This window comes from Ptiloglossa arizonensis, chromosome 9 (assembly GCF_051014685.1).
Source record: "Ptiloglossa arizonensis isolate GNS036 chromosome 9, iyPtiAriz1_principal, whole genome shotgun sequence".
Lineage (NCBI taxonomy): Eukaryota > Metazoa > Arthropoda > Insecta > Hymenoptera > Colletidae > Ptiloglossa > Ptiloglossa arizonensis.
In genome coordinates this window covers 21,371,833-21,397,136 of record NC_135056.1, presented here as the reverse complement: position 1 = coordinate 21,397,136, position 25,304 = coordinate 21,371,833, and the positions used below count along the sequence as shown (strand labels likewise).

Genomic DNA, 25,304 nt, shown 5'->3' with positions numbered 1-25,304 from the left:
GGTTTTCGCAAGTAGCGTTCGATAATTTTAAGACTTTGGTATCAGGAGAACATGACAGCCGAGGTGGTGGCACGATTTCGACAATTCTCAGAATATGACGTCATTTCTAAGAAATTCCGCGATTTGAAATTTACGGGGTTTTCGCAACGAGCATTCGACAATTTCGAGATTTTGGTATCAGGAGAACATGATAGCCGAAGAGGTGGCACGATTTTGCCACTTCCCAGAATCTGACGTCATTTCCAAGAAATTCCGCGATTTGACATTTACGGGGTTTTCGCAAGTAGCGTTCGACAATTTCGAGACTTTGGTATCAGGAGAACATGACAACCGAGGAGGTGGCACGATTTCGACAATTCTCAGAATCTGACGTCATTTCCAAGAAATTCCGCGACTTGAAATTTACGGGGTTTTCGCAAGTAGCGTTCGATAATTTTAAGACTTTGGTATCAGGAGAACATGATAGCCGAGGAGGTGGCACGATTTTGCCAATTCTCAGAATATGACGTCATTTCTAAGAAATTCCGCAATTTGAAATTTACGGGGTTTTCGCAAGTAGCGTTCGACAATTTCGAGACTTTGGTATCAGGAGAACATGATAGCCGAGGAGGTGGCACGATTTCGCCAGTTCCCAGTATCAGACGTCATTTCCAAGAAATTCGGGATTTAAAATTTACGAGGTTTTCGCAACGATCGTTCGACAATTTCGAGACTTTGGTATCAGGAGAACATGATAGCCAAGGAGGTGGCACGATCTTGCAAATTCGTAGAACGTGACGTCATTTCCAAGAATTTCCGCTAGTTAAATTATTGCAAGGTATTGGTAAAAGTAACGAACTTAATCTCTATTTCGCCTTTACTCTTACCGGATAAATCTACTGTATAATTTTAGGAAGCGATAGAAGGAAAGGAAAGAAAAAGCGTCGATTAAAAAACACTCGATATACTTTGAATTTGTATTGTTTATTAACATAAATATACATTTCGCATATGTTAATAACAAATGCCTTGTATAAATATTTGTGCAATTATAAGTATATATACCTACATAAGAAATTCGTACAATCTTATTCCCTTTTACCGATGAAATTATACTCAAATAATTATGTACCGGAGTAATAACAGTTGTTATTAACAATTATTTAGATTAGTTCGCTCAATGCGCTCGATTTTCACGCGCGAAGCGAGCGTGTGAAGTGTAAAGTAGAGTAAGTCCCGTAGGATAGCGTTCTTATTCTAGGAACGGTCTCTTTCGTCTCAGCCTGGGACCGAGTCTTTCGATGAGTGTTCAACGAGGAAAGCGAGCGAGATAGAACAGCGAACGTGTCTCGGTCTACTTGCGATCGATGTCTGTCGGCAAAAAGCGACCCGTGTCGTGCGTGGGACGAGTGCTTCGTTAATGAAAATTTCAGATTTTATGTTTTCCAGTGCACGTTCCGGTGCCGGTGGATTGGCTGGGTTACCCCGATACAAACGTATCCAAATAGAGCTTTGTTCGACCTAATTCGCATCGTCCTTCGAGCAACTGTATCGCAAGTATCGTGCCGACCGATCGTTCGCACTGAAATAGGAAGTACGAACGGGGATTAGAATTGGAGCGAAGCGTCGGAGTGTACGCTACGATCGTTGATTAACGAATGAATATTTAAACGTTAATAAATCTCGATCAACGGATGAGCCTACGAACGTTTTTAAATGCGTACGATCGAAAAAGTTAACGAAGCATTGTCCTAGGACTTGTCGAAAATTCGATTTTGATATCCGCTCGTGTTGCAAGCGTTGCGTTTGTACGAAACCGGAGTCCTGCGCGTGCTAGTAATCCTGTACATCCTGTAAGGGAAGAGACTTTTTACGTATTCGGACTTTAGCAAATTTGACGATCGAATCGAGTACGGTTCCCAGCGATCGCGCTCTTAAGACGGGACTGGTACTCGAGTTCGTGCGAGACATGTACGTACGTAATTACCGAGTAACTGGAACACATAAAGGGCATTCAAGACTGTATATGTTAATTGGTCAATATTTTATTTATTCCTTCACTTTATTTTAAACAATTTGTTCATTCGAAGGATCTCGTAAATCCCGTAAAATGAATATGTTATAGTAAATACGTTCCTTTTTACAATTTATACCATATACACAATAATAGTAATAATAATAATAATAATAATAATGATAATAATAATGATAATAATAATAAAATTAATAATAAAATTAATAATAATAAGAAGAAGAGTATAATGATAATGACGATGATTGTGATAATAATAATAATAATAATAATTAATAATAATAATAATAGTAATAATAATCAGATTAATCATAATGCAAGCCTAAGGCGCAAAACAAACAAAACGTAGAGTATACGACATAGTGAACCGCCTCCACTTTCGAGTCGACGGTATTTACCTATTATTTGTTACGTACGCAATTTACAAACCCGTCGTCAGCTGCGCATAAATCCCTCTCACTCTCTCCGTCTTCGCCCAGCCCCCTCCCCCTCTGTCTCGCTCTTTCTCACACACACACACACACTCTCTCTCTCTCTCTCTCTCTGTTTCTCTTTCTCTCCCTTTTTCTCTCTTCCTAGTCTTATTGTTCACTTTTATCAAAAGGATCGTTTCACTCACTCTGTCTTTCTCACTGTCGCTGTCTCTCTTTTTCTCTCTCTTTCTCTCGATCTGCTTAAGCTGAGATTACTATAAAATAGATAAAAAAGCCCTGCTCGCAAAATATCTTGCAAATATATAGATATATATATGTATATGTATATATGTATATATTGTCACGGTCTTTTTTCCTCGTGGTATCGTTCACCTTTCTTCCGTTCCTCTTCCTCCGTCCCACGCACCTCGCCCCGTGCTTGTTAATCACGCGCGGTCTCGAAGATCGAGTCGAGGTCCGTAATGGTGAAATGTGTATCTCTGTTCGCGCGTCCCCAGTGTGCAAAGTCGCCGATAAACGTAACGAAAGAAAGACAAGCCTCGCGAATCTGTCACCTTCGACGTTCCCATTCGAACGAAATCCACGCTCTACCGACGAAATCGATCGACCTGGTCGTTATACGGCGATTTCCCAGCCAAACATCGGTTCGGATCCAATCGTTTGCTTCGAATTCGTCAGCTAACGTTCCGGGGTAGAAAAGTACGAGAAGGTCGATCGGAATCTTCGACTGGAAAATTGTGCGTGTGGCGAACGAGTGGATCTCGGCGACCGGAACCGCGTCAGGGTGGATCGAGGTTGGATCACCGATACCGGAAACGCAACGTCGCGCTAATTACGAAATTTCCTCGATGGTTTCGCCGGACGAGAACGATCGAGTTACGGTTTAAGTAACGAGAAAAAAACGGACTCGTCCTCGACGATCGCCCACGCAGTCTCCTCGGAATCCATCGATTCTGAATTTCTTCTTTGGGGTAGGAGAAAGGGATGGGGGCGGTACAGGTCGGACCGAGCACTCGCGCTAGTTTCGTCGACGTCTCTTCCGTCCCAGTGTCTCAGCCTTCCGCGCCAATAAATACAATAATTAATTAACATTAATAATTAAAATAAATAAAAAGCAAGTAAGTAATTATAAAATATCTTTCGTTAAGCGAGTTTGGTCTCTCCTTGGTGCGGTTGCCATTCTATGTATCTCTTTATTGCTTCTTTCTCCACTCGATCGTCTCTCTTTCACGCATGCGCTCTCTCTCTCTTTCTCTCTCTCTCTCTCTCTCTCTCGCTCGCACACTCTTCAGCGCACTCACACGCCCATTCGCTGCCCTCCCTTGCAATCCTGCAAATCTGTTTGCTTGCTTGTTTGCTCGTTCGTCTGGCCGTCTCTTTGAGATGATCTCCGTGTCTAGGCGTGGCCGATCGACGCCGCGATTCACACAAATCGCTGTAACGGAGGTCGGAGAACCGCGTGGTAAATCGGGACTCTGACGAGTGATGGGTAGTAGAGAGTCTGCTTTTGGAAACACGGCGCGGGGCGTGGCGTTCGTTTTTGTTCGGTTTTTCTTTTCTTTTTTTTTTTTTTTTCTTCCTTTTCGTTTCACGTTTTCTCTTTTCGATCGACCAGAGAAACCGAGATCGTCGAGATTCGATCGGGACTTTCTATTTCTCGGTTCCCTTTTTCGGACGACTACCCTTCGAATCGTGCGCAGAGTCCATCCTCCGTGCGTCGATCGCTGCTACGCGATACGTAACTAATTATAATTGCTTGTGCATTGCTCGCTACTGCTGATGCGCACGGCTGCTCGGTCAGCGTGAATAGACGAGCCCTCCGGCCCCGTTTCGTTTCGTTTCGTTTTCTCGCGGCTACGGTAAAGAAATATAAACGACGACGACGACGACGACGACGACGACGGGGTGTTTGTGTTTGTGTGTGTGTGTGTCTGTCTTTTCGAAATTATCTTCGCCGAGATGGTTCACGGGTTAAAACGTTACAGCCTGATGGTTGATCGCGGTAAATATTGGCACGTTCGCGAGGGGCCGGTGGATTCTCCAGCCGGAGCAACGCGTTCAGCATCGGAGTTTGGTGGCACGCAGTGTGACCGTATACGAGAGTATAGTAAAATAATTATCGTATAATACTATTTATATAACAATATAATTATGATTGCATGTCTATGTTTATATATATGCTCGTGTTCGGGTGTGTCCGTGTCCGAGTGTACGTGTGTCTGTATTGTGTGTGCTGCTGCGTGTATATATGTATATAACAGTTATATTACAGTTACGGCGTAGCGGGTAAAGAAGACAAAAATCAAACGGCAATTAACTGAACTTCGAGATTATTATATATAATACATATGTATATATAATATATACGCTCGACAAACTTGTTTCGACCGTCGAAAACCATTTCTGCTGCTGTATTAGGTACAATATACAACTGACGTTGCGACATGCATTGTTTAACCGTATCTTTCTCCTTCCGATCCTCTCGCTCCTCCCGTACAAACACAACAAACACACACGCAGGCAGACACGCAAAACCCCGATACCCTCTCGTACCTCTCGGCCCCATTCATTCGTATAAATACCTCGAAATATAATAACGATTGTAGTACCAATAACTCAATAATATAATAATAATAATATAATAATAATAATATAATAATAATAATATTATAATAATAATAATATAATAAAATTAATAATAAAGGTTGCGATAATAATGATAATATACGCGTGACGATAAAATTTCTTTTTAAACCGTAGAGAAGGTTCACGCGACCCGACCGATGATCGGTTAAAGACAAACTAGAAAGAAAACGAAACGAGAATATGATCGCGTCCAGATAATAAAAAGGAGATAAAAACCAAAAAGTCTTTGTCCCCGAAACCCCTACGTGGCAATAGTAATCGGAACGACAGCACCCTTCGCTTTTCGTCTTTGGAGGTCAAGTAGGAACGTAGACTCGCCGAAAGTATATAGAAAGAATGCCTCTGTGCGCGAGGACCGCTGTGTGTGTGTTGCTATTTGAAACAACGGTAAATACGATGGCGTAAACGATCGTAGAAACGGAAAACCACGGTGAAGTAATCGCATCGAGGACCATGCGCGAAAAGAAGAATCGGTGACGCAGGTTGGACACGCGGAACCACCCATGCACGCTGCAACTTCTTCTCGATAAAAGCGCGGACACGGGTTCGATTTCGTCGCGTGGGAAACGACGATGTCCGACGAGAAAAGGGGCCTGATATTTATATACGTATCCGCTATAAATATGTGTCTCGAAAATATCAAAACTTTTTAATAGACTTCTCTTTCGCTTATTTTTTTTTTTTTGTCTTTTTAGTCTCTTTGTCCTTTGCGTCCGTGTGCACGCGCACGCGAGGTATAAAATTGTATCCCGTGAACCATTGGACCGCGCTTAGTAACTCTATGGGCCCCCCGTGATCTCGTCAACCGTAGTGGATCGTTTCGTTGAATCGCGGTTCCAGCTTTGTCCGTCCGTCCGTCGAGCTTGGACAAGTATTAGCAACCCGATCGGTTCGGCTACGATTGGATAGATATAGATCGATTGGTCCAACTTCTGCGCGACGACGTAAAATCTAACGGAAAAAACAGGCTCTCAATGCTTCGATCGAATTTCATTTATTTTCATTCGGATATGTTTTACTGCGTGGTTCATTCGAGATTAATTGTTTCGACGATACGATGGTCCAATGATTGATAAGATTTCGTTCACGAGGTGTTTCGTACACCCGGTAGAATAATCGTTGCTAACACTTGTCTCGGTTCTTCAGGGCCCTCCTTTGTTCTCCTGTTTATTTTCCTCGTCCCGACGCGCCATCGAATCGAATTCGCCGTTTTATCGAGAAAGATAGAGAAGCGCATTACACTCAGGCCTCGTATACATTTCGCTTTTAAGCCTTTTCGTTCCCTCGGCGCGCGGTCGCTGGATCGATGAAAGTACAGGGAAGTTCGCTGAAATAGCGCGCGCATCTGCGACACAACGGTTATCTCGCTCACTTTGTCGGTGAAGAACAAAAGGAAGAAAGAGGAGAAAGAAAGAAAAAAAAAAAAAGGAGAGAAGAAAAAAAAAACAAAAAAAAAAGGAACAAACGAAAGAAAGCAACAAAAAAACGAGCGAACGCCAACGAAACGACGACAAGAACCAATTTCGAGAGAGACGCGAATGAAGAGTGAATACGTACGACGAGAACGAACGAAATAAAGCTATTACGTTACGCGTACAAGTAAGAACACTGTAGACTCGGAAAGAACCATCGGGACAAATTCGGCGGACATGTCTGTAACATCTTGTGTGTCGTGTACTTTAATATTTTTTTTCTTTCATTTTTTACCAGAAATTTCCTGATTCTCGATAAGATTTGTGGTAGCAAAAATTGGGGCGGGCCGGCCTGGCGCGCTCGCGACGCGTCGACAGGCCACCCTCAAGGCGGCGGCACTCGCAAATACCTATTTACAAAAATATACACATGAGCAACTTGCTTATCCGTTACGCGTTTTGTTTCCTTTTTTTCTCTTTTCGTTTGTTTCCTTCGATTATTATTCTTTTTGCGTCCCGTGTAACGCGAGAGAGCGTGCGCGCGGTGTATCCCTGCGTTACACGCGAATTCTTTTATTATTTCGCGTCCGGCGTGTCTGTTCTCGCTTCCCTTTCCCACTTCATTGTTTTTTTTTTTTATTTATTATTATTATTCTCCTTTAATCGCACTATGTATAATGTGTGTGGTATGCGCTATACGTACAATTATCTGAATAATCTTTTTTTTATTTCTTGTTTCTCATCGCTAGAACCTCTACTTATTCCCCGTTTAAGTTCTAAGTAATGTAAATAATATGTGTATTGGTTGGTTTTGTTTTTGTTACCGTTTACTCTTCTTTTTCTGTTCTTCTCCTTGTTGCGTATTAATTGTCTAATCTAAGTTACCTTTTCTTTCTTTTTCTGTAACCTATCTACAAAAAGAGTCGTGCGTCCTTCGTTCGCAGACGTCAAACGTTAGTTAATTATTTATTATAGTGCGTCGGTCGTAATCGACCGTTGATCTTGTTGCTCGCGCGGCGTACATCCCTCCACCGAAGAGAAAATACATCCCACCGATTCACCCATCCTATCTCTCTCTCTCCCACCCTCGCGTATCTCGCGACCGCCTTAATCATTTCCTTCTTTTTTGCTAAAAACGAAACGCAGGCCTGCGTGACGCGTTGGTTCTCTTTTCATTAAATATATTCATATCTATGTGTATATACATATACATACATATATATATATATATATGTATATATATACATATTTATATTTATATACACACATATATATAATATATATATATATATATTTATAATTATTTATATATTTATATAAGTAATAAACTATATGCATATATGTATATATCCTTGTGTATTCGTCGCACTCGAATCGCCAAAACGAAACTCATGCTTCAGGTAACGTCGGCTGCGGCGCACCGTAAAGCGAGAACACACGGGCGCTTCTGTGGCACTTCTTATTCCTTTTTCGTCGTATTTTTCTCCCCCCCCCCCCCCCCTTCCTCTTCTTCTTCTTCTTCGTCTTCGTCTTCGTCTTCGTCTTCTTCGTCCGTTTCTCCTCTCTTCTCCGTTCGATTTCAATTCATCGCGGTAATTTACACAAACAGAAACCAAAAAAAAAAAAAAAAAAAAAAAAATAAAAAAAATAAAAAAAAAAATAAAGTAAAAATAAAAAGAAACAACGCTTCTTGGCTCTCCAAACGCGTGTACCATCGTACTCTTTCCAAATTCCACTATCCTCGCGTATCGTTTCGTTCTTCGATTTTACATCGCCGTTTTTCCTCTCTCCTCGGCGCTGAATCCTCGTCTCCAAAAATAAGTAATGCACGCTATGCGCAGAGTGTGCAAGAGAGGTTCTCCGCGCGGTCGAGAACGGACCCGCGGGACGAGCCTCCCTCCCCCTCTTGCTGTTCACTGGTTAGACGAGTCACTTCGAATTGACTATAAAGTTGATGCTAAGAGTCGAACGAAAAAAATGCCAGGGCGCTTCGACCCCGAAATGGAGAAACTTATTAGCTGTCCTAGGCGCGAGCGAGTGCAATCAACGATCTCCTCGCGGCCGAATATTCCCCCCGGACCACCGTGATTCTTTTCTTCGTGCCACCCCAAAAGAGAACAGTCCTCGCCTGCTAAGAATAAACTCGACTTCTCTCCGGCGCTCTTCCGAAATTTTTCTAACGCGTATCACACCGCCGGCACGAGATCGGCGTTCTCGTGCTCCTTCCAAATCCCACGAAGACCGTTCAACGCGTCGCGACCGTCCTTACGTGAACATCGTTGGATACGTGGCCATGTTTTGCGGGAGAGAAGTGATGTAATTCGGGGTGGGTGGTCGGGGGCTATGCCACTGTGGTCAGAGATCTCGGAGCTTCTTTATGCCAGCCTGAACGTAACGCACCAGATCGCGCAGTGAACTTTTCAACGTGAGGGGTCCCAATTTTTCATCCAGCTCGATGAAGAAATCTGAGGAAAAGGGGAAACGGAGAGTAATCCAATTACCATTGGATGGTAATCGAGACCGGGAACGAGGGAATTTCGCAAAGCTCACCTCTGTGCTTGTCCGTTACCAGAGCGTTTGCCTGGTCCCAGAGATCGTGACAGCTCAACAGCAAACCGAAATGTTGATTTTGTTTCGCCATGGCTGTGTGAACGCCGAGGGGAACGTTAACGCACGGCGCTAGCTGCGGCTGACCGGAAGCGACACCTCGGTTCGCCAATTCGCCGCTACTGTACCCGGAGCTTTGGCTGCCAACGGAACCCACGGAGCCGGCCGGTGACGGGGTCGGTGACAAAGAAGGCGTTCCTTGGCCTTCCGGTTGCACCGAGGTTGCCTGGGCGGGCTGAAGAGACAACGAAAGGAAACGCGTTGGTTTTTGTCGGTGGTCGGGCTAGTCGGGTAAAAGTCTGCGCGGTATCTCCGCTCGTGCTCACCTTTTGATGATAGTCGGTGAGAATCTTTTGATTCTCTTTGACTTCGTGTCTGCGCATCTTAAAGAGCTTCAAGTATATGAGGGACTGGCAAAAGAGGCTGAAACAACAAAAGCGAGACAACAGCGTTTTGAAACGCAATCGCGCGATAGACGAAAGCCTCGAAGTGGCGCACTCACCTTAGAATGGCCAGCTTGTTATGTATATTGCTCTCCGGTGAGTTGTTCTGCTGGCTCTTGAACTTCGAGGAGATGTACCTAGCGGGAGGGGCGAGGGGAAATCGGAGATCGCTTTAATTAGGAAGCACTCTTCGTCGTAGTTTGCGCTTAATTAGAGATGTACTCACTTGATGAGACTAAGAGTATCCTTGTACATGGTGAACGACGCCCTCTCGGTGAGAGGATCCGACTCCATGGCATTGCCAGTGAGCAGGAAGCAGAGAACGGCTTCTAGGTAAAGCATACCCTGCGCCGTGAGCTCGCACTCCTTGTCGGCGCTGTGCTTCAGCCGTTTCGCTTCCATCAGGTACTGATTCTGGTCCCTGCGGTAGCCAAAATTCCCAATCGAAAAGAGTTCGCTCCGAAAGGTTCGCGAGAGCGATCCTCGATCACTTACCACCTATCCTGATCCTCCAACACTTCGTTCTGAGGATTGAAGTAGGAATAATAGACGCGCTGAGGCGGGGGCGGTGGAGGCAATAGACTCGTGTCGGGTTTTTCTTCCCGTTCGTGATTCGTTGGCTGTATATCACTTTGCTGTTGAACAATATCGAGATCGCGCTTAGTTAGATCCGGGACGCGACAGCCGCGTCGCTCGCGCGGATAAACGATCGGCGAAATGTTATCTACCTGACTGGAAGATGGCCTGGATAGAACAGCTTCGACGTCCACGCGTTTCCTTTTCCTCTTCTTCTTCTCTTTGTGTTCTCCCGAGCCTTTCGCCTTCGACTCCACGGAACACACAGTACTCAAACTGGACACGGAACTACAACTCGTATTACGTTTCCTCTTGGGCGCGCTACCCGTACCACTAGCACCACTAGCACCTGCACCGACGACGCTACCGCCGCCGCCGATGCCGCCGATGCCGCCGATGTCGATGCCACCGCCGCCGCCACCGCCAACACCGCCGCCGCCACCGGCACCGCTCAACACGATGCCGCAACCGTTCTTCGAGTCCGAGATCGGTTCGCCTTTGACGACAGCGCGATTCTTGTGGTCGCCGTCGGCCAACAACGCGTCCCCGTGAATCCTCGTCTCCGAAGGTAGCTGCTGAGGCGGCGGCGTGTCGACGATCTCGCCCTCTTCCGGCGTGGGCGGCCGAGGGGGCTGGACGACCAACGCGGAGGTTTGCCGCGACGACGGCCTGGTGTCTGGAAGCTCCGTGCGCTGCCTGAGCTCTTGCCCTCTGGACAGTTGCGATATATGCGGTAACCTGGTCAGGTCGATCCTGCAGAGCAAACTCGGGACACCGTTCACGTACGCGAGCGACGGGAAAGACTGAATGACGCTAGACGCCTGAGACGATGGCCTTTTGTACGGGCTCTCCCCTCCGGTCGGCGTGTTGGCGGACGTCGTGTACTCCTCCACGTAGATACCGCACTTCCCTCCGCCTTTACCACCCTTCCCGCCCTTACCGCCACCCTTCCCGCCACCCACCGAAGTCGAGAACACCCTTCGCAGCGTGTCGCTCTTCTTCTTGTCCTGCACGTTACCGGCGTCCTCCTCTTGCAACTTTGGACCCGGACTGTTGTCGCTGTCCGAGTTCTCCGGGGAGGTTGTCCTCGTCAGAGGTGCCCTTGGTCTCGGAGGTACCCTGTCGAGGAAGAGAAAAGAAAAAGAAACGATTACTCGGTCCGCGTACTCGTTGGCGCAAATACACCGTTGCGCGTGAAAGGTTCGCTCACCTGGCGACTTGGATGCGACTGTTTCTCACCGACACCTCGGATTCGCTGTCCGAATCGGAGCCACCGACGTTGGCGACCCGCGAACTGGACTTTCTGGACTTTGCCTTCGCCGGGCTCTTCTTCTTCTCCTGTTTCTTCGGAGAGTCGGCCAGCTTACTCCTCTTGATGGGTACTCTCCTCCAGCGCGTGGTGTCGTCCTCTGAGGCGCTGTTGCGCTTACCGGTGGTCGGGTTCTCGTCCTCGCTGGAAGATCCGCTCAATCTCGTTCGTCGTTTCTCGCTGACGACGGTGGCGACCACCGGCGACACCCTGTTCGGTCGATCGCTGTCGGAGGCGCTGGATGCACCCTGGGATCTGTCGTCGCTGCCGTCGTCGCTGGTCGCGATGGTTGCCTTCGATATCGGTTGCTTCTTCTTCATGGGACTGCCGACGCCTCTCGTTCTGCTTCGCGGTTTCCCGTTCTTGAGGGTCTCGTCGGAGGTCCGGTGACCGGGCTTCGGGCTCTTGGTGGGTTTCCTGGGTCGTCCCCGTTTCCTGGTGTCGGCCGCCTTTGGTTTCTCCGTCTGGGCGCGCGTCTCCTCGACGGGCTGGCTCTTCTCCTGATCCGAGTGATGATCGCTGTCGCTGAGCAGGCTTATCATCGTCGCGTTGTGGGTCCTCTTGAGAGCCTCGTCGAGCTTCCAATCGTGGGCCGCTGCCTTGTCCCTGTGCGTTCTGGTGTCCACCGTGACCACCGGGGAGCTCTGCCGCCTGTTGCAATCCTGGAAACGAACGTTCGCGTTCACGAGAGGAAGCTGCACCGCGATCGAGAGTCGCGATAGACTCGGAGGACTCGGAGAGGCAAAGGTACGTTTCCCTAGAAGGGAGAGGAAGGGAGAGGGAGAGGGAGAGGGAGAGACGGACTCTGCGGTATTGGTCGAAATCGAAGCGTACCTGCGGCTGTTTGTTCTCCGAGTTTTGCTCGCCGTGCGGCACGGCCGTTTTGCTGAAGAAGGAGCTAAGGTTCCACCTGGGCTTCGACTCCTCTATCGCGGGCGGCGGGTCTTCGATCGGATTGTCGGTCTTGGGTGAGACGGAGGGCGGGGTGGAGGGTCCCTTTGCGGGCTGGTTGCCCGTTTCGTCCTCGGAGTCGTCGCTGCTGTCCGATCCGGAATCCGATCCGGAATCGGAGCTGGAGCTCGCGCTTCCGGAACTCTGGGGCGCCTGTCCGGGTGGGCTGGGCGGCCTCTGATGTATCGTCGGGCTCGGGGAGCCCTTGGACCGCAGAGGGCTGACCGGTGCCGGGGAGAGGGCTCGGTCCGGTGTCGTCCGCTTGGGCGGTGAGGACGGTCTGGGTGGACTGAGCGGCCTCGACGGCGACAAGGGTCCCACGGGCGAGAGTCCCATGGGCGACATGGGCGCCAGAGGCGGCGGCGCCGGTGTCATCGCCGGTATCAACGGCGTCGACAAACTGGGGAGCAAAATACGTTCGTCGAGAGGCGGAACGTGAAACGGGAGCGGATCGACGAACGCTACCGGTACCGGGCCGGTCCTTCGGCGAAAAACTTCTCCGGCCCGGCGATGGTTCGACGACGGTACGATCGCGAGGAACGAGACCCCTCGTGACGCTAATTGGACCGAGCGCAAACTCCCGCCGACTCGTTTCGAACGGGACGCGTATTCGCGGAATATACACCGAACGCCGAAACGATCGGGAAACGGAGAAATCGCGCGGCAACGACTGCCTCGAAGAATCGTTACGAATAGCGGGCCGCGTTAATTTTCGCGCTGCTCGATCGAACTGCAAAACGAGCGCTAATTAACGACCGTATCGACGAAACGGATACTTACTCGACCGTGAGGTCGGGGCTTCTGCTTCCCCTCGCTGCCCGCGACGACGTTCCCTGTGGAAAAAGACCGAAACGATTACCAATTAATTTCGCACGGCAAAGCGGAACGAGACAACCCCCGTTCCTCCCACTACCGAGCGATCGATCGAGAACCGATCGACGGATCACGTTTTCGAGCGAACGTCTCGCCCCGTACCTTGTTCGTTTCATCGTCGCTGTCCTCGGACAACCTCAGGTCCCCTTCTAAATCTCTGCAACAGAAACGAAACGGCAACGTTTACGCCGACATTCCTTTCGGGTGATTCGTAGAGCTCGATCGGAATCGAGACCGATTCTTATATCCCTGGAAATCGTCGTCGGTGGAAAGAACGAGCCCGCGAGCGGATCGGGAGGACGAAGCGCTCTCGATTAGAATCGACAAGAAGAAGAACGCGTACACGATGAACGCGTGCCGCGGCAACCTGTAGAACACGGACGATGCGATGCGAGGCGATGCGAGGCGAAGCGAGGCGAGGCGAGGCGATGCGATGGGATGCGATGCGAGGCGATGCGATGCGATGCGATGCGATACGATGCGATGCGATACGATGCGATGCGACGCGATGCGATGCGATGCGATGCGATGGGATGCGATGGGATGCGATGCGATGCGATGCGAGTAGAGGTGAGACGAGGGGAGCGGAGTCGAGGTAGGAACAATCGTTCATTGATCTCTGAAACTGCTGTTTCACGCGCGCCTCTCTCCTCCTCCGGCGCCGGTTTCTTTGTCACCGAGCTCCGTTCGCGTGTTCCTCGCGCTCCCCGTTGACACTTTCGCTTTTGACTTCCAACGGGCCGCGAATCGACGCACGAACCGAACGGGGTTTCGATCGGCTCGCAAGCTGGAGGCACCCGCGATCTTTTCGAGGACGTCCTCGCCTCTACCGAGGATCGGGCACCGATTCTCGTTTTCCTCGCTTCGGTACGTTCGCGTTGAACGCACCGGTCGCTCGATCTCGAGCAACCTTCCGCGAACCTCGCATTCCTCGCGTCGCGCATCCGGCTGCGTCTCCGTTCTAAATCCGGCGACTCGGATCGGAGTTTCGTACGAACGAACCGGACTTTCCGCGAAAATAACTTCCAGTCGGCGTTTGTCCCCGTGCACGGGGACGGGGCCACAATACCGCGCGATTTATCGTCGCGGCGGGCACCGAAATATCGACATCCTGTCCGACCGCGGATCTCTCTGTCCGCTCGCGCACGAGCCAACGAAACCAGGAGAGAGGGAACGAGAAAAAAAAAAGAAAGAAAAAAAGAGTCACGAAGACGAGGGTCCTTTCACCCTCGATCGACGACGCGAGGCGACGCGAGGCGACGCGACGGAGACGGAGACGGAGGCGGTACTCCCAGAACGGACAAAGTGTGGCGAGCAAGGGGGGAATGGAAAGCAGCGAGAAGTAGCTACGGTGGAAGCAAGGAAATGGAGGCGAGCTGGGAGATAAAGAGGTAAAGTACGCGAAGCGCCGAACGCGGATGTACGGAGGGTCATCGACCCTAAACACGCTGTCCCGCGTCCTCGTCGATGCTCGCGGATACGGCCGAGCGAGCTAGCGAGCCAGCGTGCGGTCGCGCGCTCGGTTTCCACCGAACGATATCGTCTCGCGGACCGTTTCCCCTCTCCGTGGAATTTGGCGTCGCGACGGGGTCCAAGGTCGCGTTAAAAATTTCGATCGAGCGAACGTCGCGATCGCGAGAACCACTCGAGGAACGCGCGACCCTCGAACGGTACAAATTGCTCGCGCGGCTCCGTGGGAACGTTTTCTCGTTACCGGGCTCCGCGGATAACTTCCTACCCTGCGACAAGACGAACGGCTTCCGTCGAGAAGCGCCGAGCGACGTACGCCGAACTCGGACCAAGGCTCTCAACGAAGGACGATTCGTGCCTGCGAACGAGTTTCACGAGGGTCCACGGAATCGAAAGTACCGATCGGCGACAACCGAATACCCACCTCGCGGCGAAGCTACCGTTTTTCGCGAAGATCCGGTAATTTCAGCGGTGCTCGTAACGGGAGGAGAGCTCGATTTCGACGATCGTTTTTTCCGCAGTGGTCGAGTTTCCGGATGGAGACGATCCGAGATCGCGGGCGTTCGTCGAACGAATCCACGCGGGGATTATCGACACCGTTCGCGACGGTACGCGTCGGAAAGGTCGATTCGCGGGTAAACGGTACTCGGTAATCGTGGCTGGAATCTATTTCCATCTGTCACCGCGTTAACGCGGCTCGTTCCGGCGATCGCGGGGAAAAAGGAGCAGAACCTGTTTGCGGCGGGGCACGGGGAACCGAGGTTTCTTTAACCTCGGCGCGATCCCTCCGGTTTACAACGGAACACGGCCGTATCCTAGCCGCGCGGTTGCACGCGCACGAGACCGCGTCCACCGAGCGGCACACGTACGAGGAGCGCGCGAACACGCGGAACGGAACGAGCCGACGATGGCGGCGGTGGATAGGTGCCGGTGAGACGACACGAACGAGAAACGCGGACCGGAGCGGTGTGTCGACGCGCGACAAGAAAGACCGCGCATCCGGCACCGCTGGGAACGAACGCGAAACGTTTCCGGGGAAAAAGAAGAGAGAAACGCGAGCCGACAACAGGGGAGACCGGAGACCGGAGACCGGAGACCGGAGACCGGAGAACGGGGAACGGAGTGGGGAGGGGAGGGGAGGGGAGGGGGAAAGGAAGCCAACCGGGCCCGCGACCCGGCTGCCCTTTCATCGAATTAAACGCTTTGACGAGACGCCCGTGTAATTGCCAACGCGAAACAGACCAGACCGACGAATTTTACGCGAACCGTCCTTCGGTTCCGCCGATTCGCTGGAATATTTTATTCAAAGGCCCGTGGAAATTCCGTTACGTTTCGCGCGGCAAACGTTGATCCCCGTCGGCTCGCGCGATGTATTTTCCACGAACGTTGCACCTACCGAGACCTACCGGGTGCTCGAAAACGCGAACGAGCGACGGAACTCGAATTCCACGCGAGTTTTACACTCGTCGCGAACGGACGAGGATCCTAACCGTCGCGAGACCCCGTTGTCTAGGTAATCGAAACGCCGATAAACCTTTTACCCTTCTCGGACGCGTCGATCGTTCGCGTCTCTCCCCGAAAATCGCGCGGCCGCGATCCCAACGATCGTTCAACGTTTCGCGCGATAATTGAATCGGAGCGCGGGCAGCGTCGAGCGAAGCGGGGATACGCGTACCGGGTGTCCGTCTCGAAAGACGACCGCGACGTCGGGGTTTCCCGGACCCGGGCGACGCCGATCGTCGCCGCCCGCGACACCGCGGAAGAAGATGGCCGGAGGTGGCGCGCAGGAACGAGAGGAGACCGTAAGCGCGGTAGAACGGTCCAAGGGGAGTGAAGGGGGACCGAGCTCCCGGCACCGGAACCTAGAATTCCACGGGGCGGACCAGCGAGCTGCCTGTTGCGAATAACTTTGGAAGTTCCAGCGCGTGTACCGTCGTGTTTCTCTCTCGCCCTCCTTCCCCCTTCTGTCTCGTTTCGTCCTCCTCCGCCGCCTCCTCCTCCTCCTTCGTTTCGAACCCCTCCCGCGAGCGAGCGAACGAACGAGCGAACGCGCGCGCGTTTTCGATACGCGCTCCGCGGCACTCTCCCCGTCCGTTCCTCCCTTTAACCCCTTATTGCTTCTACCTCGAGCGTCTCTTTTTCTCTCGTCTTCTCTCTACGTCCCTCTGGACGCCTCCCGAGCCCGTTTCCTCTTCTCCCGCGTCCGCGTCCGCGTCCGCGTCCGCGTCCGCGTCCGCGTCCGCGTCCGCGCGTCGCGCTTCCACTCTCGCCTTTAACCCCTCGAGCGGTCGTCTCGCCGCTCCCGGTTCTACGCGCCATCTGCGCGTCCAAGTCGCCTCGAGCCAACCTCCCTGCCTGCACCCGTTCCGTTCCTTCTCGCTTCGCGCGCGAATTCCTCGCGAACGGAGACGCCGTAATTACGACATTATCCGAGAGATCCGAGACCGAGCGGACCAGTGGATCTTTGAAACGCGTGGATCTCCAAACCGGGACGAGTGTACGCGCAAACGCGTGTATCGCGAGTACGCGTGTCGCGAGAAGGTAGGGCGCCAAGGGGAAACAAACTCGATCGCTAAAGGAGACGTCGAACTCGTCGATCGACGCTCAGACGAAATTTCGACGCGTAAAATTCCACTCGCGACGATTCTCGCGGTGTTGATTCGCCGCGCGAACCCATTCCGGCGAAAGAGTAGCTCGTGAAAACGGTCGTCGTCTCGCGTTTCGCGCCAACTCGCACGATTCCGTGAGAACGGGCGCTCGAGATAAACCGAATAACGACGCGCTTGTCCGAGCCAACCTTTCCGCGAGGGGATCCAACAGCGAGGCGAACAACGACGAGCGTTGTCCCCGACACGGTGGTTTTCTCGTCGCGAGACGACCAGCGGGGAGAAGAAAAATTTCACTGGACGCCGAGACACCGCGATAACGAGATTCCGGCGCCCACCGGAGACGGTTCTTCGATCCGACTACGATTCGATCTCGTGTTCCCTTCGAGGATCGGTTACGGGAAACAAAACCGTGAAAACTTTGCGAAACGTGCGCCGCCAGATTGGCAAAGGTACAGTAGCTTTCGGCAAATTCTCCGTTTTTAAACATCGAGTTTCCACCGCCGCGTACGCACGCGAAGAAAGGAGTTTGCGCTTGCCGAGATTCCGACCGGAAACCCGGCGATTCGATGCCACCGTCTCGATCGACTCCGCGAGAAAGAGCTCGTTTCCCCTTTTCCACGCGTTACTTCGACGAATGGATCGAATTCGAGCCAATTGCTCGACGTCGTTTCCGTCGATGTCGGAATTTCGAGGAGTTCCATCTGACTCGCCGAATCTCGCGATCGTATTCGCGAGAAGGTGGCGATTCGACCCCGTCGATTTTTAGCCAGCCGATGTAAACCGGTGGAAGACGATCGGGCGTCGATTGGTCGCGTCTCGGTCGATCGAAGACCGCTACTCGGCCTTCGAAACGATCGAACGATCGTTGGACCGGGATTATCGCCGAGCGGTTCCGCTATCGCGTTTGGGAAATCGAGAGGATCGAGTCGAAGTGGAGAGACAAAGTCGAGGAGGAACGAAAAGTGCTCGACTTTATCGCGAGTTCGCGCGAGAAGCGAAATCCCCTATCGTCGCGCGCGGCTCGCGTCGAACGTTATCGGAATTGGACAAGGTCGCGAGCCGTTCGAGCGATAACGAGCCGGGTCTCTCCGGCGTCGTCGCCTGCGTTCGTGGAAAAAAATATCGTTCGCGCACGAGGCGTGATCCGTCGCACGGTGATCTTCGAACGCGCGCGCGAAGCGTAAGAAACGATCGACGACTACCGTTTGCGAACTCTTTCCCTGAAACGGAGCGTCGAAGCCGCGCGTCGCGTTCCGATCCGATCCGCGCAGAAGTTAACCGTCCTTCCGGCTCCGAGGCGTCGTTAACGTTTATTCGAGATCACGAGTCGCTTCGCGACGCGACGACCCCCGGGAGCCGCGAAATTCGAATTTTTCGCGGTCCCGGTTCTCGAGGACGAAAAACACCGACGAGAATCGCGTCGAGCGCGGCGCGATGCGGCGGTTGTTTACGCAAGACCGAGTCCCGATTGCGGCGAAAAAGCGACGTCGATAAGCGATACGACCCAGTTTTCCATCGAAGAACCAACTCAGGCAGGGTTATTAGGGGCAGTTACGCCGGTCGGGGCCGAAAACCCTCGAGCAACGACGGCCCGGAGAGGGTCGAAAGCGGGAACGTGTTCCGCTTACCGTTTCGAGGCTCGTTAATTTCCTCGCGCTCGCTCGATCGGACGACGAGCCTCGATTTCGAGAAAATCTCCGACCCGATTCGTACGCGGATATCTTCGATCGTCTCGCGAGGTTTCTCCCTCGCGCCTAACGAGCAACGTCGCCCTTTCGCGTTACGGTCGCTGCGCGTTAAAGTCTCTCGATTCGAGACCCGCGCGAACCTTCGCGGGCATCGCGAAACTTTCGAAATCCCTCGGAATCGCGTCGATGGACGTTCGAACGTCGCGAAACGATTCGCGAGAGCAACGACGAGATTTCCGTCTCGTTGCGAGGACAAGAATATTTCGGGTTACGTTGTTGCGCTAAATTAACTCGGCTATTTACATACGCAGAGGACGTTGCGCAACGGTTTGCAACGTATCTTTCGACGAATCGCTTTAACCTCGAGGATATCGTCGCGGACGTTCCGGAATCTTTTTCTGCTCGATGATCGGCGTCGACGATTCGTGCCCGTGAGAACACGCTCGAAAGGTTCGACGCGGAAATTGGATCTTTTCGTTCGATGGCCCGGGCGTCGCGGCTCTCGCCCGTGAAAGCGGCGAGAGTCGCTTCTCGACCTACGATGTTTCGTTTCGAGCTTATCGCGAATATTTACGACGGTATCTCGTAAACGGTTCGGTCAGCGTCAGCGTATCGCGTACCTCGGCGTATCGGTTTTCGAAAACGGTGGGAGACGTCGCGGGAGCACCGAGTTCCGTCAAAGAGTACGAGAAGTCGACGACTTCGATAACCTTCGCGGTTAACGATTCCACGGTTGCTCCGATCGCGAGCGCTGCTCGTCTATCTCTTTTGCATTCTCGAGAGCCGAAACGCACGCGCGCGGGCGCGCGCGTTCAACACACTGCCCCCGATATTCGCGAGGCGACCGAGTTCGCCGTTTATCGCCGTTCGAAAAAAACCGTGAAATCGTCCCGACGATAAGAAACGCGCGAGGCTCTCGAAGCCGTCGGAGAGGAAGTCTCCGAACCGCTCGGAAAACGTCTTCCTCGGATTCGTCGGAACATCGAGCACGTAATTTCGAACCCGTGCGAACAATCGCGCAAAGTCCCCGGGGGAAACGAACGGGACGGAGAGGAATCGGTCCCGAGGAAAACGTCCAAGCGAAACGATTCGATCGACGCGCGAACGCGCGATTAACTTCGTCCTCGACGGGGATCGATCTCGAAGAGCTCGTTCTTCTCTCCGCGGACGACAGAGGCGGCGATCTCGACGCTCGCCGCGCATCGTTCGCGGCCGACGATTGGTTCGCCCTCCTCGAGGTACGTCGAATTTATAGGATACTTACGCGGATAGCCTGTTGGCGGTGTGCCTCTCGCGCTCTGAAACAAAGAAGAAAAGGGACGGTAATTAGCATCTGCGAAGTCAATTAGCGTCCGGTCGTCCGCGTCCAAGGACGACGGATCCGGAGGAGGAGCGGCGGAGAGTTCCCCGACCGAGAGAACGACGTCGTTGCGGGGAGATTCGTTCGCGGCGAAACTGGAACGACCGGCCGCGAAATTGGAACGACCAGAGATCGAATTTTCGAGATTCGACGGAAAGAACCGCGCGGCAATTTATTTATCGATCGACGCGGTATCGCGAACGCATCGCGACGCGTTTTCTCGCGCGAGAGACGAGCCGTGCCCCTCCCTCCCCTCCGGCTCGAATTCCAACGGAAAACGCGGCAACGATCCCCGAGCGGGTAATCTCGGCTCGCGTGGCGCGAGTTCGCTCGTTGGTAACGCGATGACCCAACGAGCGAAGAAACGAGGGAAGAAAGGTGACGGCGCGGAGAGCCAGAAAGAGGGAGCGCACCGAGCCGCTCGAGGAGCCATTGCGTAAACAATGGAAAGCAGCACGCACGCACGCACGCACGTACGCACGCACGTACGCACGCACGTACGTTGCGAGAAAGGGGCTGCGACGGACAAGGACGGAGTGCTGCGACTGGGTCAAAGGAGAGAGAGAAAGAAGGTGGAAAAAAGGGGGAGCTCGGCCTCGAAAGAGAGGGTTGCGACTCGACAACGGGTGTTCGACCGAGTTCGATCGCGACGCGTTTTATAAAATTTCAACCGACGAGAGAGAGAACGTTCGCTTCGAATCCGACTCTCCCGTTGGCGAATTCCGCGCGCACCGCGAACGAGCTACGGTTACCGAGTTGGACGCGTCGCGTTCTCCGACGCGAGGGACGATTTATCGCGCGAGATCGTTTCGCGGCGGAGTACGTACACCAGGCCGGGCGTCGTAACTCTCGTTTCGACAAAAGCGACGAATATTCCCTGGCGACGTTCCAACGGGTAATTATCGCCGCTCGGTGCTAACCGGAGTAAGGTGTATCGCGGTCGTTTTCCGCTCGGCGATGAGTTTCGAAAGGAGGATCGAGGACGGTGTGCGCGCACCTGATAACAGAAGATAGCTGACCGCACCCTGGAGCAGCTCGAACCTGCTGAACATGACTCGGGCCCGTGTCTCGCGTTGCTCGCGCGTGCACGTGCTTCGAGGCCGCTTCCGCGCGGCCTGATCGATCTCCCCTTTCCTCGGTTTTCGAGCAACGGCCGCTTTTGTCCGACGTCGGATCGGAGTAGGCGCCGGCAGCGCCGCGTAAATTCGAACCGACCGCGTCCCATCGATCGACGCGCATGCAAATCGCCTAGCCTCCGACACTGGTGCAGTGTTCCAAGGTCGCTGCACACCCAGTGACGCGTCGCGTCGCCTCGCCTCGCCTCGCCTCGCCTCGCGTGGCCTAGCGTAGCGTCGCGCGCAAGCCGAGAACCGAGGATCGAAATCACATCGAGACGTGTTTCGCGATGCGAAGCGAGCACCGTGGACGAGGGAAAAAGAAGCGGGCAGCGGTTACCGGCGTACGCTCGCAGTGACGCGCATCGGTCGACTGAGGCATTCGGGGGCCCGGACCTGGGCCCGTACCCGTACACGGCCCGGCCCGGCCCGAGCCGGCCCGTTGCCGGCTCGAGTTGCCGGCGCTGGCGCTGTTACGCTTCTGCCCGGTGGTAGTCGCACGCGCGCCAACCGGGGCTTCGCCGGGTCGACGCAGCTTGCCGAGCAGACGGTCGTTTCGCTTCACCTGCGTACCGATCGCTTTGTTGGACGCTCCCCTCTTCTCAACGGTCCTTCGAGTCCCGGGGTTCGCGATTCTCGTTCGTTTTCTTCGACGCCCCTCCCGTCGCGATTACCCGCGTTTCGAAAACCGATTCGCAGGATCCGTGCCGACCTTGGCGAACGATCGACCGAGTTTCGAAACCGCGTTAGGTGGCAGCGTCGCGACGCCGCAAACTGCTGGCCAACTGTTGCTTCGACGAAACTTCCAAGAATCGAGTACTCGCCGATCGAATTCGTTCGAACAACGTTCCGATCCACCGAAACGGATTCCCCCCTCTCCGACCGACTTTCGAATCCCTCTTCTTCTTTGCCACGTGAAGAACCTCCTCGCGAGTCGTCGAGTGCCGCGCGAATACGAATCGTCGTTCGTTCGATATTCGAGCACGGACGTTCGATCTAATCGCTGATCGACGCGAGAGCTAGGATCGATCGGTACGCGTACCGCTCGGCCCGCGTTTATGCAAATGCGTGCGTGCGCGCCGTCCGTAAAGGATCGAACGCGCGTTATTAAGGCGCGCAGTTAGTCGGCACACGCCTCGACGAACGGCAGGCGGACCCCGGTGCACCTGTTTCGGCGGACGGATCTGGTTGGACCACCTTACCCTTCGATTTTCTCCTTCCCGCTCCTTCTTCGAGGAGCGGTTTCGCTCGCTCTCGGTCTCGTCCGTCTCGCCGGCTCCTCGATCGCGATTCGACGAGCCGGTGGTATCGGCGCGGACGTCCCGACCCGAGAAATCAGCTTTCGACCGCGTTTTCACGGAGTATCCGTTCGCCTCGCGAAGCCAATTTCCGCGCACCGAGCGACGCCCTTGCTTCGTACCATACTCGCGGCGGAAGACGCTTGTCCGTCAAGGTCGCATCGACGACCGTAAATCGCGCCGGATGCCGCGCGTAAGAAACGGTACGACGCGACGTAACGGGCCGGTGCCGCGTACACGGTCGAACGGTGCCCTTGAGCGACCAATATCTTCCGCCCGGAGCAACGCAGACCCTTAAAAGGCAGGCCCGTCTCGCAGCCGATTTCTCGCGGCAGATGGCGCGAGCGAAGCGTCGGTAGCGTCGATCGTTCGCCGCTCGGAGCTACCGACGAGAGTTCGATCGTATTTACAAACGGTTGCGCAACAATGGTCGATTGTTCCGCACTCTCCCGCCTCTGCGTCGCTACGTCGCTCCGTCGCTTCGCGGTCTAATCCCTCGACTTTCGGTTCCATCGATCGCGCGACGTTTATCGACTCGGTTATTAACAACGCGTTCGACCGTTTACGAAGGTCCGCGAACCGGCCGCGGGCGTTCTCGCGGCCCTCCGCATCCGTCGGGAACGAAACCGCTTCGGACCCGATCACCGAGGCCGACGCTTTTCTCTTCCCTATTTATTTTTCCGTCTCCGCGCGGACGCGAGACTAACGAGATCCTCGAGCCGTATCTCGGAAAAAAAATCAGACGGTCCGGGATTACGATAATAACGAGGTTATTAGAGGAGCTCGAACGGAATTTCTAATATTCGATGTCTCGGAGGAGAGCTCGCGGCCCGACGGAGATCCCCTCCTCGGCATAGCCGAGCGTGGCATCCGATACGATAAAAGACGCCGAATAGGGAAATAACGAGATCGATCGTTAAAGACGACCCAGATTCGCTGAAACGCAACAATGTTCCGGGTCGCGCGCGATGCCTGGAAACATTGCCCGCGTCGAGGCGATCGTTCGTCGACGTGGAACGACGCTTACCCGAAAACTGAGAACCCGATGATTCGCGGCCCGGGAAGTCTCGCGATGCTCGTCCGAGCGGATCGACCGAGACGTCGATCGACGTTATCGACTCGGCGTCGGGAAATCGAGCGCGATCGCTCGTCGAGGAAAAACGGCGTCTCGAGCGCAACGGTCCGCGCGGGCGAACCCTTCGACGCGTGTATCGAGGAGGTTGTTGCCTGGAGCGTCGAAAGGGGGGAGGGAGGAGAGCGTCCTCGAAGGACGGAAGACTCCTCTTCGCAGTCGAAGCCGGAAGTTGCCTCGAGAACTCGACGGAACTTCTCCTCCTCGCTGGAGGGCCGCTCGCACTTGCGGTTAACTTTCGAGTTTCCACGGAGGGGAGTTCCGACGAGTTCGCGTCCCGAATAAAGAGCAAACATTTAACTACCGCTCGCGACCGCGAACCCGCCGATACCGACCAAGAACCGCCGTTGGTTAACGAGACGTCGCGTCCCGTCGCGTCGTTCCGAGATCGTTTCGTATTCGCCCCTGCGAGCAACTTTTCTTTCCGCTTCCAACCCGGTTCGGTTAATAATCTCCGCCCTCGAGGTCCATCGATGCTCCGGCTACGCGTCCCGAGAACTCGCTCGCTCGCTCGTTCGCTCGGTCGTTCGCTCGGTATTTACCCCCGTTTACCGCGCAAACCGCTAACCGCTAACACTCCGCCACGCTTCGCCACTTCGAGACTCGATACCTCGGAACTGGGTCAACCGAATCGTGTATTATCGAATGCGCCGTACCATCGGCCCGTGCATTCTGCGCGCGCCCACGTAAAAAACAATGCGAAAGACGGATGGCACTCGATACCGACGAATCCGTTCATCGACGATAAACGCGCGCGCTTACCGTCGCCTCGAGTTCGAAAACGATGCAAGGGACGCGGCTCGTTCCCTGCGATCGAGAAACAGCGCCGAAAGAAACCGCCCAGTGGAGAGATCGCTTGCGCCGAAAAGTTTCGCGCTCGTCCTTCGAGCGTCGCGGAACGAATCAATCACGGCGCGTCGACGCGAGTTTTCCGATCGATGACTCGACGTCGCCCCGATCACCGGATCGCTTTCGGCTCGGCATTGAGCTTAACCCGCGATTAATCGATACGCGGCCGAAGGTCGTACGCCTCCGTGGCGTCTCCGCTTTCTTATCGGCGTTCGTCTCCCCTCCGCCTCTGTCTTTTCGACGCGCCTCGAGACGCACGCGAACTCGTCGCGCGTCCCTCCGACACGGTTTCGGGGGCCCTGAAGGAGGAAGAAGAAAAATTCCACGACGATTTCTTCCGTCGCGAAACGAAGTTTACCGATCGCCTGAGTTTCGACCGTTCAAGGTCGCTTCCCCCCTCGAGAACCGGATACGCGAATGATCGAGAAAACGGAGAACTTCTTGGCGCAAAAGCGACTAGTTGCACCCCGCCGCGCCGGAAAAACACCGATTTTTTTGAAATTTGAACGCGAGCGGAAAAA

The 25,304-nt window shown here is 53.5% G+C and overlaps 1 protein-coding gene across 8 annotated transcripts in view; it reads right to left on the bottom strand.

Moving 5' to 3' along the window:
* Nucleotides 1-8,000: 8,000 nt before the first annotated feature.
* Lilli (AF4/FMR2 family member lilliputian) overlaps nucleotides 8,001-25,304 on the bottom strand; it is a 114,797-nt gene continuing 97,493 nt past the window's right edge. For all 8 annotated transcript variants that reach the window (XM_076319611.1, XM_076319610.1, XM_076319618.1 and 5 more), the window contains 12 exons: nucleotides 20,294-20,327; nucleotides 13,365-13,419; nucleotides 13,170-13,222; nucleotides 12,273-12,789; nucleotides 11,340-12,100; nucleotides 10,282-11,248; nucleotides 10,049-10,188; nucleotides 9,780-9,974; nucleotides 9,613-9,690; nucleotides 9,437-9,533; nucleotides 9,054-9,345; nucleotides 8,001-8,968 (listed from right to left, as the gene is read on the bottom strand). In XM_076319611.1, the coding sequence (XP_076175726.1) occupies nucleotides 8,859-8,968; nucleotides 9,054-9,345; nucleotides 9,437-9,533; nucleotides 9,613-9,690; nucleotides 9,780-9,974; nucleotides 10,049-10,188; nucleotides 10,282-11,248; nucleotides 11,340-12,100; nucleotides 12,273-12,789; nucleotides 13,170-13,222; nucleotides 13,365-13,419; nucleotides 20,294-20,327 (3,299 nt within the window). In that variant the 3' untranslated portion in view covers nucleotides 8,001-8,858. The remainder of the gene's footprint in view (nucleotides 8,969-9,053; nucleotides 9,346-9,436; nucleotides 9,534-9,612; nucleotides 9,691-9,779; nucleotides 9,975-10,048; nucleotides 10,189-10,281; nucleotides 11,249-11,339; nucleotides 12,101-12,272; nucleotides 12,790-13,169; nucleotides 13,223-13,364; nucleotides 13,420-20,293; nucleotides 20,328-25,304) is intronic.